Source organism: Capsicum annuum, chromosome 4, assembly GCF_002878395.1.
Source record: "Capsicum annuum cultivar UCD-10X-F1 chromosome 4, UCD10Xv1.1, whole genome shotgun sequence".
Lineage (NCBI taxonomy): Eukaryota > Viridiplantae > Streptophyta > Magnoliopsida > Solanales > Solanaceae > Capsicum > Capsicum annuum.
The window spans coordinates 93753496-93771163 of NC_061114.1; the positions used below are offsets into that span (position 1 = coordinate 93753496).

Here is a 17668-nt window from a genome sequence, read left to right on the forward strand (position 1 = left end):
GACATAAAGTTAAGTACACAAGATCACTTAACCTGGTACCAAATTTTCGTGTCAGTAAACACGTTTTTCAGCGATGAGCCCTTACACTAAACGCCTTCTTCGGGCATCCACCTATCTTATGTAAAATCAATGCATTTGAATTTCATCTGATTCAATCACATATCATATTCTGTAGGGTATCGCCATACCCGACTTGCAAGCCATCAATATCACATCATTCTTCTAATTCAACCATTGTATTCAACATGAATAAACTTCTCGCTTTCAAGTCAAAATCATATCAATTCTCAAAACATTTCATGTCATGCTCTTCAAGATGTTTTCAAACAATTTACATCATATGAACATTTAAAACAATTTCACATCTAGAGAGGAAATTTCATATCATTCATGCTCTCAAGTTAACATCTTTTCGGAATACATGCATATACATATATCATATAGTAAATCACTTTGGGAGTAGGCCTAAGGGCCAAATCAATATCATAAAACGTTTAAAACACAATCATATTCGTAATTTCAAAACCCCTCATTTGAAAACATGAATTTTTAAATCCCATGAGATTTTTGAGATAACCCCACGTACCTCTATATGTGAATATGATAGGTGCTTCTTGAAGCCTACATTGTGGAGATTCCAAATATTCAATTTGTTTTGAAAACCCATGGTTAAATCTTAAACTATTTAGGTTTTTATTTTGAAACCCTAGAGAGAGTTCTTGAACAATTTGGATGAATGAAGGTGTATTTTGGGGTCTTTGGGAACTGAATTTCGTGTTTATGGCTAAATAATGGTGGAAAAGGACCATTTTGCCCCCAAAAATGGAGTGTTTACGTCACCTGAAACCTTTACATAGACGGTATCTATGCAATTACGTATGTTTACATAGGCTCCGCCTATGCTATCGCCTATGTTTACATAGGCGCCACCTATGCTATCGCCTATGTTTACATAGGCGCCGCCTACTACTTTGAAAGGCCATAACTTCTTGCTCTGGTGTCGGATTTTAGCAAAATTGGTATCGTTGGAAAGCTAACTCTAATACCTATCATTTGACACATAGTAGGCTCTCTAATTTGACATATATAGAGATTTATGGTCGATGAAAGCTTACACAAATTACAACGTCCACTAAAAATCGATCGAAATAGTTTCAACTCGTCCTTTAGTTGAAGGACCTCTATGGTCTAAATTCAAGCTTGAATGGATTCACATACTATGCAAATAATTAATATGCCATATTGGCATAGGATTTATGACTTCGAGAATATCAACACATCGAAATCATGGTTTTTATTCTAGCCCAAAATGTGGGGCGTTACATTATCTCCCCCTTGGGATTATTCATCCTCGAATGATGGGTAGGAACATATTGAAGCTTAGAGGTATGGAATATTGCAGACATGATATATTTCTCTAAGAAAGAATACACTTATCTGAAACATGACTATAAGGCTGGAACTACTGATGTTCTAAATTCTTATACCGAACGTACATATTTGATGCATGGAATACACGACTGAAGCTATTCATAAGCTGAATTCTCATAATGAACATGCATATCTGATGCATGGATCTGTGAATGAGTTGTTCTCATGAACGCAGAACTGAATACACTACTAAGTTGAACTTTTTCTATTGGACATACATTTCTAATACATGCATATCTGACTGAACTGACGTATGAACGTATGACTGAATACGCAATGATAACTGGTGCGGAACTTGTCATAAGAATCTATACATGCAGATGAATGGGGTATCTCCCCCTTGGGACCCTATGTCCCTCTATGAATGCTCAATTCACTAAGATTCTCAGAAAACTAAGGCGATGCGCAGGGCACCTACGAATTGAATCATAACTGAACATCTGAAATTTGAATTTAATGCATGATGCATGAACTGGGCTATACTCGTAACTACTGGTATATTCTATCTTGGAATAGTAGCATGTCTGAGATTTCGAGTAGCATGAATAAGTGCAAAGAAGAGAAGACAAGTCATGTGAATCTGGCTGCTAAACTGACTTATTGGCCATACAGACTGAATTATACTACACCTTCATACTTAACTGGAGTATCTCTTCAGCACAATTCTCTAAAGAAATTCTAGCGGTAATAGGGAGCCATAAATCTTGGGTATGGATTACACAAGACATCCAACTGAGGAAATCACAACATTGACACTACTCTGCAGTTTGGAATATAGACATATAACTCCTAAATTAGGATAGAATTTTCAGACCTTTGGTAATACAACTTCTTACTTTCAGGCTTAGAGCACTCTTCGAATATCCCTTAACTATACTATTCCCTATAAATATCATATTCATTCAACTCAGCTTAAAATTCTCATATGAGCATTGACAAATCTTTCTACTAATGTCAGAAATAACTTAATCCCTTCGCCATGATCAAGCCTAACTCTATATCACCAAAAAATATACAACATGCCAGACCACGCTATTATTCTAAACCATATGATGCAATCTTATATATCTCCTTTAAAGATCACATCCTAAGTATAACATGCCTTACCACTTCAATGACTACTCTGAACTCTTAATATGAAGTCGCTAATGCATATGGAGACCTTCCACTATAATCCCAAAATGTCATTCAGTCCTAATTTATAACCACATGTTAACTTCAAGGAAAACACCTATAAATACATACTTCACATAGTTTCTAAACTATTATTAATATAACTCCCACGCGCTATCCTAAAAACATACACACAAAAACTTTTCCACTAACCATCACATATATCAAAGACTTGACCCCAAATCTTACTTTATACTTATGGTCGTTTCTAAAGAAGCATACTATGATCTTCCATCAACAAGAACATTTACATCATCACCACTATCATTGCATAGGGCAGGTCACAACAAGGTTAAAACATAAGATCCTGAAACATAAAAAGATTTTTATACGGGACTGAGCACACTATAAAGAGTGAGTACATGTGTCATGAGTTGCATGACCTCAACTAGAGTTCATAACATAAGGAATGTGATTCCGACTACTTGAATGAACTAGAACTCATTATCTTGGAACTGGAAGAGTACGTGACTCTCTATCATATACCGGAATCATGAACTATGATCACGGAACTGAATCGTAAGGCATGAGCAAGCATTCGAATAACTGAAAAAAATACTGAGGTAGGAATGGGTTGAGATTCACCCTCACTTTCTGATGTTTTAAATCATACTGCATCACTACTAGAATCTGAGAGCCTTACTTGGTCATTCATTTTGTCATCTCCCCCTTAGCTTCAAGTTATTATCTAAAGTTTGAGAGATCCTTTACCAGATTCTAACTGAACTGCACTTACTGTACACTAGGGTCTAAAAAAATATCAATACATGCATATCATAGAACTTAGCCCGAATGACTACCTTTCAGGATACACTCTATCTTTCTCTAGCCACCAATAGTCATAGTATAATGCTTGCACACTTATTATATCAGTTCAACCTTCAAATACTAAGACTTAACCTGGATATCACCAAGCCTTTGATGATCCATATCTCTTTCGATAGAGCCTACCACTATTGCGACTCTAAATTTATATCCCTCTACTATAAGAATCAAGATCATCGCAAAAGGCCTAACACTATCAATCAAAACACCTTAATATGGCTATTTAGATCACTATATACCATCTAACTAGTATTTATCCACTTAACAATTCAATGGTACCACTAGCCACGCACAACAAGTAATAGCCTTAGAAAGAATGCCGCAACCTCATGTCACCTTAGGTATACTTCTACATCATACCTACAACATTATACTTCATTACAAATCCATTTAAACTTAAGCCATTTCATACACCGTTCAAGCCTATTAGATCACTTTCATATAACTAACATCATTGATCAAGAAATCATCACATCTACCTTTATGAACTTCAACTGTTCAAACTTAATGTCTAGTGCTAAACATGATTTTACAACCCAACCTTACGCATGATTCTCACTTGGAAACCATAATATAAACATCAAGAAATACTAGTACACTAGAACTTCATAACAACAATAATTGACCTTGACCTTATGGTCTTCCTTATCATAACTCATTAGCTCGTACTATTTCAACACATCAAGCCTACTAATATTTATTCCCACAACCATATACCATTAATATCATGCCACTATTCTTACATCCACATCCTACATTAGATTCAATTCAATGGTCTAGCATCAATCATCTACCACCAATGATGAAGGCAACATAATATACTAATCCATCAAATTGGAACATTCTATCCCAAATACTTCAAAATCTGCTACATACCTTCTCATAAGGAGTACTAGTTTACAACTACCAACAAAAGGAGGTCAAGGGGGTTGGGTCACATAATAGACATGATCGACCTTAGTCTTATATTATAACCCCATATAATCTTTTCTACTTATACAGATTTCTCACCTCATGCTTACTCACTCAATCATACATTTAGACTGCCTTCAAATTCCTCAAACAACCATGAGTCTATAATCATAACTTACTCGCTAATATAGCCATTTTCACATTCAAGCAACCAACAAATCACCCTGACTAACAACTCCTTCTCTACCTTATACTAAACTAACTCACAAGGACGAATTACCTCTTCACCAACTCAATCTCATGCAAACAGATTCAGCCATACATATATTAAACAAACGAAAGAACAACAAGTTGAATAACAAGTTGCTAGTGAATTGAAACAGGCCTCACATGGCTTCACTAGACTTTAGTTTTGTATTTTGAACAAGAAAATGAGATGGATGACAAGGCAACTATGTTAGTAAATCGAAAGAGCCCCACATGGCTTCACTAGACTTTAAATTTATTTTTTTTCAAAAACACCATGATAACAAGATTACATATTACAAGGCATAGAAAATTGACACATAATATTTAATGGTCTAAGAATATACATATTATTCTGTATAAATAAAAATCTAAGTAAAACACTTCCTCCTTGGACTACCATACCATCCACACACGCTGCTAGCTACCACATTGGTTTATCACTATAAAGGGGTAAATCATCCTTAAACATCGGTTATTCAACTGAAATATTCATTTACACAAAATCACCCTCACTCTGACTTCTAACTTTGTGACTTTACATCACCAACTTCTTAGTCCAATATCACTACCAATAGGTCATGACAACAACACTTTAACTTACACTACTATTCAGGTGAAAATACAGTTACAACATTCTGCTACATCTTATTACCTCTGAAGCATGACACTGGCAACATAAGTTCTGAAAAGAACTGAATACACTTAATACTGCAGGCTGAAAAGCAGGATTTCATCAAAATCAAGGTTTACACAAGAACCAACACACTCTGAAGCACTAACGGACTCTTCTCAAGTCCTTGCAAAAATCTTATATGATTCAATAAGAACAAACCATACCATTTAGACTCTAAACTTCTGTACTTAAATCGGCCCAATGATGAGACATGTCTGAGAATGTCCGAGTAAGGAAAGAATTGGGATGACTGTTACTTTCGTATGGGCGATACCATAGCACGAATTTGAGTATGAAAGAGGAACATTCTGACTCTATTGCACGAACTAGAACATGAAGAAAGAGAGACATTCCTAAACGCCTAGTAGCATCTTGCTTATAAGTGTGGCGCACTGTACACCCATAAACAAGACTCTACCCGATGTGATTTCGTAGACACCCTGGGACTATGAACCATGCTTTGATACCAAGTTTCTCACGACCCAAACTGAGGCCCTGACTGTGATGAGCATTCCGAACCATAAAGGCCCAAAACACCCCTATCTGTCTGATAATCATGCACATAATTCATGACAAAAGAAATGCGGAAGATACACAATATAATGGAAACATGGTCAAGAATCATATGAAAATGAAAATGGGGAATAGTGTCCCATAATCTAAATCAACATCTCTAAAACCATCTGCAAAATCTCGACTACATGACTGAAACAATGTTTGTCTGAAAACTGGGATAAGGCCCCCAGAAGACCCCAAAACTAAATATAAGATAAAAGGACTGCAGGACATAAGACTTCTGAAACATAGAAGGCTCACCACTTGTCTCTACAACTCTGTCTGAATGATCTACTGGTTCTCTTGACCCCTAGACTGGGCCTCTGAACCTGGGAGGTTGGAGAGGGAAGGGGTTAGCATAAAAGTACTGGCACGCAGAGATATTAAAACAAAACATAATATTTTTACAAAATATAGTTGAGAGCCATTATAAAGCAATTTCATGTCAAATCATTGGAAAACACATGGGCATAATGCAATAGTTTCTCAACAACAATGAAATGCAACTGAGCTAGGTGGAATACCCTACATAATTTACACTAACTGTCAAACCTCAGTTGCTACTGAGATTTGAGTATAAGTGAGGGAGAGACACATAAGACCACAAAGCATGGTGTCTCAACCCAATGGTAGTGCCCAAGATCACTAAGCCCGGGCTCCTACCTATAGTCCCAATTTGGCAATGACATAAAGTTAAGTACATAAGATCACTTAGCCTGGTACCAAATTTCTATGTCGGCAAACACATTTTTCAACGATGAGCCCTTACACTCAAATGCCTTCTTCGGGCATCCACCTATCTCATGTAAAATCAATACATTCGAGTTTTATCTGATTCAATCACATATCATATTCTGTAGCATATCGTTATACCCGACTTGCAAGCCATCAATATCACATCATTCTTCTCATTCAACCATTGTATTCAACATGAATAACCTTCTCATGTTCAAATCAAAATCATATCAATTCTCAAAACATTTCATGTCATGCTCTTCAAGATGTTTTCAAATAATTTACATCATATGAACATTTAAAACAATTTCACATCAAGAGAGGAAATTTCATATCATTCATGCTCTCAAGTTAACATCTTTTCAGAATACATGCATATACATATATCATATAGCAAATCACTTTGGGAGTAGACCTAACGGCCAAATCAATATCATAAAACATTTAAAACACAATCATATTCGTAATTTCAAAACCCTCCATCTGAAAACATGAATTTTTAAATCCCATGAGATTTTTTAGATAACCCACGTACCTCTATATGCGAATATGATAGGTGCTTCTTGAAGCCTACGTTATGGAGATTCCAAATCTTCAATTTGTTTTGAAAACCCATGGTTAAATCTTAAAATATTTAGATTTTTATTTTGAAACTCTAGAGAGAGTTCTTAAATAATTTGGATGAATGAAGGTGTATTTTAGGGTCTTTGGGAACTGAATTTCATGTTTATGGCCTATGTTTAAGGGTGGAAAAGGACCATTTTGCCCCAAAAACTAAGTGTTTAAGTCACCTGAAACCTTCACATAGGTGGTGCCTATGCTATCGCCTATGTTTACGTAGACGCCGCCTATGCTATCGCCTATGTTTACGTAGGCGCCGCCTATGTTATCACCTATGTTTACATAGGCGCCGCCTACTACTTTGAAAGGCCATAACTTCTTGCTTGGGTACCGGATTTTAGTAAAATTGGTATCGTTGGAAAGCTAACTCGAAGAGCTATCATTTGACACATAGTAGGCTCTCTAATTCGATATATACAGAGAGTTATGGTCAATGGAAGCTGACACAAATTATCAACGTCCACTAAAACTTAATCGATCGAAATAGTTATAACTTGTCCTTGAGTTGATGGACCTCTATGGTCTAAATTCAAACTTGAATGGATTCACATACTACGTAAATAATTAATATGCCATATTGGCATAGGATTTATGGCTTCGGGAATATCAACTCATCGAAAGCATGGTTTTTATTCTAGCCCAAAATGCGGGGCGTTACAGATTTACACTAAAAGGGAATAATAGTAGGAGTGAGTACGTTCCACTTATACTCAATAGGTATTATGAATAAGCAAAGTAGAAAGTAAGATGAGTAAAGAAAATATAAGAGAATGTAACATGCAAGAAGAAAAGTTCCTAAATGGTAGCTCACATTGTGTCCACTAACAGTTCTAATATATATACAACTGAGCTTATAGATAAACTCAATAAGTCAATATCATGATATCAGTTCTAGTTAGGCATCATTGGAATGAACATACATGTAAGAAATCATGAATATCATATCAACCTATAACTCGGGCATTCCTAGCATGATAAAGAAAAATGGTGCTCAATAAGTCCTATAATATCTATTCAATCCCCTAGCATCACATTAATAAATATTGTGGTCAAATGTAAAAATAAAGACAATGATGTCAAATAAAGCCCTCGTACGGGCAACACGTTGTATATAATATTATAATCCAATAACAACAAAAAATAATCCCCCACAGGGGCATCAGGAAATATATAATAACACAAAAAGAATCTCCTGTAGTTATTTTCCCCAATCCATAATATGCATTACTTATTCATTAACTACCTAACACAATCTAAAGAAAGTTAAGCCATAACCTTCCTCAAAATGATGACATCTATGCCTATGATCCTTCAACATGGAGACTTCTCCTTTTGATCGGCTTTGGAATCAACTAAAACATTTAGATATAGTATCTTTACATTAAAAGAGAAATAATGATACCCATATTTCCCAAATTTAGGATGTGTCCAACACAAGTTCAAAAGACAAAAAGATAAATCCAAAATTTATATTAGAAATACATTTTCCAAGGTTAAAGGAATCTACAGTTGAAAATCCACACAAAAATAAGTTAAAATAAGGTCCAAATTGAGGGAAAACAATTTTAAGCATTAATAACAAAATCATCAAGATTTCATTTTGAAATCATAATTAAAGAGTGTTTTGATGACATGATCAAGCTAAAATAATGAAACCAAGGTTTTTGAGCTTACTTAAGTTCAAATGGTGAAGAAATCCTTAAAAATTTCCCACCCAAAGAAAGAAGATTGAAAAATAGTAAAATATGGCAAAATCGAGTTTATATACAGGTTGGCTGCTTTAGCAGCTAAATAACTACTAAGCGAACAAGCACCTCTTTAGCAGTCACAACTAAAGCGACCCTTGAGCGCTTATGTGGATTGTTTTTTAGCAACCTATTGGTCTTAAATGCCTTCACCTCTAGTGACCAATTGGCTACTTAAGTAGCTGCACCAGCTATGCCTAGCACCAACAACTTAGCAAAAAGGCTAAGTTTCCAATTGAAACCCCAGAATTCCTTCAGAAATTCATGAACAAAAAGAACTATAGTACTATCTATTTTCAATGTTCAAACTTAATAGTGACATCAAATTTTTAAAAAATATTATTTTCAACAAATTAACCTACATACCCCCTAAGGCATCTTTCACTAGTTTTTAAAATGGAGAGCCAAAATAAAAACAAAATGCTCCAAACCCGAACCAACCTTGCTACTAACCTAAGTTCAACATTTTAGGTCTAATAAAACTATCCAAATTGCCATCCGACACTCAGAACAACAAATGTTGGCCAAATTCTACTATCGATTTTTAAAGATCCAAAACACCTCAAACTCCCTCAAAACTCTCTCGAAGGCATTAGAAATTGTGCCAACCATACCTACACCTAAAATCAATATGCAGAAACTAAAGGGAAAGGAAATACCTACTATGCATGAATCAACAATATCCACCACTAAGACTTTTGTTCATCCTCAAACTAAAATGCAAGGAAATACCTTAATTGGTAAAGAGATGAGGGTAATTTCTAAGCATGTCCTACTCAATCTTCTAAGTAGCCTCCTCAATAGAATGGTGTCTTCACTGAACCATAATTATAAATATTTAATATCCTTCGCTAAAATTGACATGAACTTCTATATAAAGGTCAATATATCATTCAACTAAATTGAATCCCAATGAAGCACATGAGACTCATACAGAATATAGCGCCGAAGCACAGATACATGAAATATTGGATGAACTACTTAAAAGTCTGGAGGTAAGTCCAACTCATAAGCAATCTTTGCAACTGTACGAAGAATCTTAAATAGGCCTATATACCTAGGCATAAGCTTAACCCTCTTCTCAAATCTCAACATGCCCTTCATGGGTGACATATGAAAAAAGACTCAATGACCAATCCCAAACATGAAAGTACAAAGCATGTGGTCCTTATAACTCTTTTGTCTATTATAGGTTGCTCGAACCTTATCCTGAATCACTTAAACCCTATTTAGAGACTCGCAAAGCAGTTGGTACCATGAGGTCTAACTTCTAAAGTCTTAAGTCAACCAATAGGAGATCAACAATGCCTACCATACAATAAATCAAGAGGCACCATATTAATACTCAAATGGTAGCTATTATTAAAGTAAACTCCACTAAGGATAAATAATACTCCTACTGGCCTATGAAGTCCATAAAATAAGGATGGAGCATCTCCTCTAAAACCTAAATAGTTTGCTCCAATTCCCCATCGGTATGGGGTGGAAAGTTGTGTTAAGGTCAAGATGAGTAGCCAACATATCTTGAAATATCCTTTAGAAGTTAGAAGTTAATATTGAGCTTCTGTTTGAAATAATAAACAATGGTAGCCCATAAACATGACCTATATCCCGAATGTAGATATAAACCAACCTCTCGATAATGAAGAAGATCTAAATAGGTATAAAATTGGCCAATTTTGTCAATTGGTCCACGATGGCCTAAATTCTATCAAAACCATAAGAAGTATGGGGAAATCCTTAGGAAGTCCATAGTGATTCACTACTAATTTCACTAAAGAATAGGTAATCTCTAAAGCAAGTCACCCGATCTCTGATGCTTGAGATTGACCTGCCAACAATACAAGCAACGACATACAAATTCTACCACATCCTTCTTTATACCACCCACCAGTAATGATTCTTCAAGTCATGATACATCTTAGTCACCCCTAGATGGATAAAAAATGTGGAAAATATGCCTTGTCAAAAATCAGTCTCACTCATCCACCAACTCTTAACACAAAATGTGAGCCTCCAATCCTTAAAAAATCTTTAGAATTAAGATATGCCACTTTAGCCTTGCCACTCAACACCTTATCTTAAATAACTCTCAAACTATTATCATGAATGTAACACACCATATTTTTGCCTCTAAAATTTCTTAAATTTTGTGCTCATTTCCTAAGTAATGACTCACCTAATGAGTCATGAAGACTCATTATGAGTCATAGGGCTCAAGTTGTAGGAAAACCAGAAAGGAATGCCTAAGTTTCTATTGATGTCATGACTGGAACCTCTCAAGTTGTAAGGTGTGGCCATGAGTAATAGGGAAGGACTCATGACCAAACTAGTAGAGTAGCCAATATTTCTGTCCTAAGTACGACTAGGACCCTTCAAACCATAAGGTCTGGTCACGAGTCATAGGGTGTGATTCAGGACCAAACCAGTGAAAGCTTCCCTAATTCACTACCCAGACTATGAGTATAGGAAAAAACTCTTACCCAGTCATCATGAGTCATGAAGTGACCTATAACGACTGGCGACTAATTTCCTGCACTATTAATTGAGGGTACTTTGGTCATTTCTCTCTTTTCATAATCAAAAGCCACGATCATAAAATATCTAAACGAGGTTATTTTCATCATTTATACAATCATAAACTACTCTTAAACTAATCATAAGCTACTCTTAAACTATCCCAAATTCTCCAATCAAGAACAACTAGGGTTTTTAAGGGATTGAGCATCTAAGGGTAAATTTGTGTGGTTTCTTCTCAAAATTCTTAATATTCTTAGGCATATATCTCTTCAATAAATTGATTTTATATTAAAGCATGTATATATCCCTAAACTTGTATTTTTATTATGGCATGCAATGGCTTGATATTTTCATGGTTTTAATGTTTGATTTTAAATAATGGGCTGAGGATTTTGGATGGTAATTGTTTAAATGCTTTTCCCATGGCTTTTAATTCGTTATCTATGATTTATCTTGTGGTTTTGAATTAAATATAGGCATGGTCATGGGAATTGGAAAAGGGAACATAGTTTTCCCGCTTAAAAGTAAACTTACCATATGGGCACATAAATATCATATTTTCCTGATCTTCAGGAGCAATAAAAATCTGGTTGTAACCAGAGTACCCATCTAAGAAATAGTACCAACCCCTTCCCACTAGCCGATCAAACATCTAATCCATAAAAGGCAATGAGAAGTGGTCCTTCAGTGTCCATGAGTTGAGCTTTCTATAATCCATACACACCCTCTACCCAGTAACAGGCTTGAGTGGGATCAACTCATTTTTTCATTATCCATAACTGTTATGCTGCCTTTCTTGGGTATGCACTAATCGGGACTTACCCACTTACTGTCTGAAATGGGGTATACCACCCCTGCATCTAGCCACTTGATGATTTCCTTCTTCACCACCTCTTGCATAGGTGGGTTTAGACGATGTTGGTGCTCAATAGTTGGGACACAATCCTCCTATAGATGAATCTTATATGTATATATACCAGGAGGAATGCCGATGATATCTACAATCGTCAAACCAATAGCCCTCTTATATCTTTTAAGAACAGAGGTGAGGGCTTCCACCTGTTGCTTACCCAGGTCAGCCGTAATAATAATAGGTAGTGTATTTCCACTTCCTAGTAACATATAACTCAAATGGCCGAGCAACTCTTTCAGCTCCAGGGTAGGTGGCTCTTCTATAGAAGGCTTAGTAGGTGGACTTGGACAATTTTTTAAGTCCAAATCCAACTTCTTGGGTGCAAATGAATAAACCCCATGTCCGTTAAGGCACACACAGTCTCCTCATAATCTTCGATACTATCATAATCAAAATTCATCAATACAGCGGCTAAAGTCTCCACATAAAATTTTTCTTCTATAGGCACTTCCTACTCCTCCTCATAATAGACATCCAAAATAAAGAATACACTCATATGTTTGTGCTATTTTATGCACTGGCATACATCGAATTTAACTACCTCATCAATCAGCCTGAACTATAACTCATTTGCCCTTAAATCAATAAGTACACTCTCGGTTGCAAGGAAAGGTTGACCTAAGAATATGGGCTTCTCGAAATCCACCTCGCAATCAAGAATGACAAAATCAGCCATAACTATCAAACTGGCCACCTTTACTAATACATCATATAGAATCCCCATGGGCCGCTTAACAGACCTGTCCACCATAACTAGCCTCATGTTTGTGGGAGTAGGATCCCCCAAACCCAATTTCTTATACACAGCAAATGGCATCAAGTTTATACTAGCTCCCAAATCACATAGAGCTTTTGCAAAATCAAGAGACCCAATAGTGCACGGGGATAGTAAATGCTCCTGGGTCTGCCTTCTTCTGCACCAAAGACCTTCTGGAAATAGCACCATAATGATGGAGATTGTCCATCAGCTCATAGTTAATCGTCCACTTCTTCATGATAAGGTCTTTTGTGAACTTTGCATACCCAGGCATTTGTTCCAATGCCTCCACTAATGGCAAATTGATTATCAATTGATTAAGCATGGCCATAAATTTGCCAAACTTTATGTCATCGACCTTCTTCTTTAATCGATGGAGAAATGGCGGAGGTGGGTTTGGTAGAGAAGTCGCCACTGCTTTCTTTTCCTTGTCTTTCCCTTTTTTCCAATCCATTAACCAACTGATGATTAGATGGAACATAAATTTCATCCTACATTGAGACTCCACAGGGTTACTTTCTTCAAGATCAATATCTTCTTTGATCGCCTCTTCAATAATAGCTTTTCCCACAAAAGGGTCTGGTAATACCCTACCACCTCGTGTAGTAATTACCATACAAGAGCCATTATTTCAAGGATTCTGAACTGTATCACCTAGCGAATTTCCTCACTTTCTCTGATTTAATGCTGTTGAGAGTTAGCTCATTTACTACTCTAATTATTTTATAGAAGTAGAGTATGAGTTTACCAATTGACTTATGGAAGACAAATCACTCTTTATAGTAGTCACCCCAGAGTTAGTAGTTTCAACTCCTTTTAATAATTTCTCCATCATGTCCGCTATGGACATCTTACCCGACCTAGTTGCAGCATTATATCTGCTTTTGGAAGGTACATATAGTCCACTCCTATCATTCTTGCTCTTCCAGTTCCCTTGATCTCTATCCTTGTAACCAGCCTTGTTGTAATAGTTTCTACCTTGATTTTCTTGGCTATTGCATCAAAAACCCCTTAATTATTTAGATAGTTCGCCTCTTTTTTTGAATCAGAGTCAACTCTTCCCTGGGATGCAATAGCTATCACCTCTTCTATTTTTCTAGACAATAGATACTTAGTCAGTAAATCCATCTGTGTCTTCAAGTATGCCATATCCTGGTCACGTTCTTCCTCCTTTTTGAGTTGCTCTGCAGTCATACTACCAAACACTGTAGGGCTTGCTACCAGACAATCGCTGGTATGCCAAGCTCTACCCTATTTGGTCATTCTATCAGTAATCTCTGAAGCCTCTAGAAACTAAGGTCAACAAATGACCTTTCTATAGCATTATCCACGACTGGATTCATAATAGAGTTCAAATCCTAATAAAGAGTCTCCATCAAATGAATATCCATCATGTTATGGTTCGAGTATTGCATCAGCTTCTTTTTAAACCTCTCCCCGGTCTCATGAAGAACTTCAGTGAGAAGCTGTCAAAAGTTACTAATTTTATCCCTTAATTGTACTCTCCTGGAAGGTGGAAAGAACCTTTCTAGAAAATCTTCTTTCAACTGCCTCCAGTTGATGATAGAGTCGGGAGTCAGCCCGTTGAGCCGCAGTATCGCCTCCCCATATAGAGACAACAAAAACAAACACAGGCAAATAGCATTCTGACCCACTCCTAGATTATTGAAAGACTTACAAATGGTGACAAAGTTCACCAAGTGCGTATTTGGATCATCTCCAGGAAGACCATCGAACAACCCCTTAATATGAAGGTGTTTAATCATTGTACCAGTAATATTAAATTTAGCTCTAGGTGCTAGAGGTGGAGGAATGATAGCTCCAGTTGCACCTGCTCCATCTCATAGTTCAGATCAAACTGTACCAATTATCGATCCTGCCTTACCCTAAAGGGATGATTCCTGTTTACATTCTGATTCACTGGCGCTACCACATTCTCAACATGCCTTGGGTTAACAAGATATAACAAATCATCATCCCCTAATTCATCATTATCATGATTAGGATGATGCACCAACTGGTCGTGATTCTGCTAATTAAGTTGAGCTCTAGCCAGAGCAGCTAGTCTTTCAGCGTCTTGGGGATTTACCATTCTGCCAATTAACTGTTGTTCTGAATGTATAGGTAATAATGATGTACCCAATCTCCATGTACTTGACATACATAATAACTACCCCACACAAAACAAAAACAACAAACAAAAGTAAAATTTGGGAAACTTGACCATAGGTCAATTAACAAACACAAACTTAATTGACAATCGTATTCCCTGGAAGCGGTGCCAAAATTTGATACGCCTAAATTACACCTCTCTTATGAGAGAGTAAGCGGTCACTATTAAATATAGAACCCAACTAGTTTGGATGTCGAATCCTACAGGGAATACTGTGTTCACTAAGTATTGTGATTTTTATTAGACTGTTGATCAAAGTTCCTGAATAAGAGGTGTTTTGATTTATAAAATGTGTTCTAAGTAATTGTAACAGAGTTGTTCCAAGTAATGATTCTTTCTGCTAGTAATAATTCAATGATATTAAACAAACTAGAGTTATGGTTACCAAGATGTTTAAACAGTTAACGTTGTGAATCACTTTTGAGTTCCACTCAAAAACTTCAATTGCAAGAACAACTGAATTCTAGTGCTTACCCATTAGTTTCTCAACCTTAATGGATAGTTTATCCCTTAACTCTCTCAACTTAAAGAATATATTGATTATTCAATCATTTTTCTCATGTAGGTTAATCCTTGTTACGGCATTCTCCATTAATCTAAAGATTTAGGTCTCTAGATTTCATGTAAACCCTTTCTTTTCCCAACAAACACTTTTCTATTCTAATAAGTGATTGTTCGTGAGTGTACTTTTCAAGTTTGGAACCAAGAAAAGTCATTAGAGTGAAGAAGGGTTTATGCAACATCAATTACCTACAGAAACTCAATTAGAATCACAACCCATATCAACTGCTTACATCAAGGCTCCCATAACCCTAGTTATGGGAGCTTAGCCACTCATATCCATAGAAGAAAGAGAAAGAATACTTGTATTATTCATAAATAAATTCAAAGTTCACTTACAAAGGTTACTAGAATTAATTCTTGAATCTTTAATAGCAATGGAATGATTAGATCCACAAATGTTATTTGATTCACAGATTTGTACATTACAGAGAGTTTTAAAGATGAAAAACTAAGATAAAACAATCTCCAAAATTTAGAATATCCTCAATAAAACCCTAGCTAGGTATTTATATGCTCCCAGGTTTAGAAGGTTTAAAATTTAAACTCATAAAATGCCACATCTAAATTGATGATCTAGTTGATGGTCCATCGGGAGTTTGAAGGTCTGTCGGGAGCCTTATGGTCTGTCACATGGACATTCACTGAGTTCCCTAGGATGTCATGTTCTACTTAATCCTGACGGCTACCTCCACGGACCGTCAATGGTCCGATGATCCGTTGCATGGTCCATCTCTCAAGCTTTTGAAATCTTGCATTCTGCTTAAGTCTGACTACTACCTTGGTGGACAGTCGATAGTCCGACGTTCCATCACATGGACCGTCGCTCAGGTTTTTAAAATCTTACATTCTGCTTAAGTCTAACACCTAATTTGGTGGTTCTCCATAATCTTGATGGTCTGCCACTTGGGCCGTCGCATGGGTCTTCCATCTGGAGCCATCTGTTTAGCTCTAATGATCCACCTGGCGGTTCGTCGCATGATTGACGGTCTGCTATTTGGGTTGTCATTGACCTTTTCTACTATTTTCCTGAGTTTTTTTCTTCAGCTAATTCCTCAACCTAAAATCACTCAAATTCACTATTAAATACAACTTTAGTGGCTTGAAAGCTCATAATTTTTCTAAGAAAAAGATGCAAAATATTTCATCAAAAGCCAAAACATCAACACCTGCATCAGCATGATTGCACTTGGGGACCGCGATCGCGGTAACTAAGAGCATTTCTACTCCCCTGTTTTCCCCTGTTCAGCTGCTTACTCAATTTTCATGAATTTTTCCCCTGTTTAGTTTTTAATGCAGAATTACACACTTTCCCCTTTCCAAGCTCATCCAATGCATTCTATAGAGCCACAAATGTATGGTTATTCATATGCAAAAGATAACTTCTATCCCACAAAAATAGAACAAAAAGGATACGATCCACTCTCATGGAATTTGTGGGTTGCCTCCCACCCAGCGCCTTAGTTATCTTCGTGGGATGACACTTTCCTTTCTTCATTCTCAAGGTTGGTCTTCAGACCCCTCCTTATTAACTTTCTCATTTTCAACATCCACCATGGATACTATTGAAGATCCATGGTTTGTTTCTTTGACTTGCAAATATTGAAAGAGACTTCATCCTTTTGCACCCTAAATTTCATCTCCCCCATCTCTAGATCAATAATGGCTCTCCCGATGGCCAAGAAAGGATGAACAAGGATGATAGGTACCTGTTGATCCATTTCACAATCCAACACCATAAAATCCACTGGTAGTATAAATTTGTCCACTTTCACAAGGATATTAAATAAGATACCCACCGGGCTTTTGATTTAGAAATCCACCA

The 17668-nt window shown here is 36.4% G+C and overlaps 1 protein-coding gene across 1 annotated transcript; it reads right to left on the minus strand.

The window, feature by feature from the left end:
• Positions 1–12911: 12911 nt before the first annotated feature.
• Positions 12912–13725, minus strand: LOC107868860. Its single transcript, XM_047411586.1, has 2 exons — positions 13280–13725; positions 12912–13092 (listed from the first exon to the last, which is right to left on the minus strand). The coding sequence occupies exons 1-2, from the start codon at positions 13723–13725 to the stop codon at positions 12912–12914; spliced, it is 627 nt and encodes a 208-aa protein (XP_047267542.1).
• Positions 13726–17668: the final 3943 nt, after the last annotated feature.

Excerpts from the sequence above, each read along its gene's own strand:
- LOC107868860 (XM_047411586.1), bottom strand. The coding sequence starts at position 13,725 with ATGGTAATTACTACACGAGGTGGTAGGGTATTACCAGACCCTTTTGTG. Across the intron at positions 13,093-13,279 it reads TATGGTGCTATTTCCAGAAG|GTCTGTTAAGCGGCCCATGG; the intron begins GTCTTTGGTGCA and ends TATGGTGGACAG.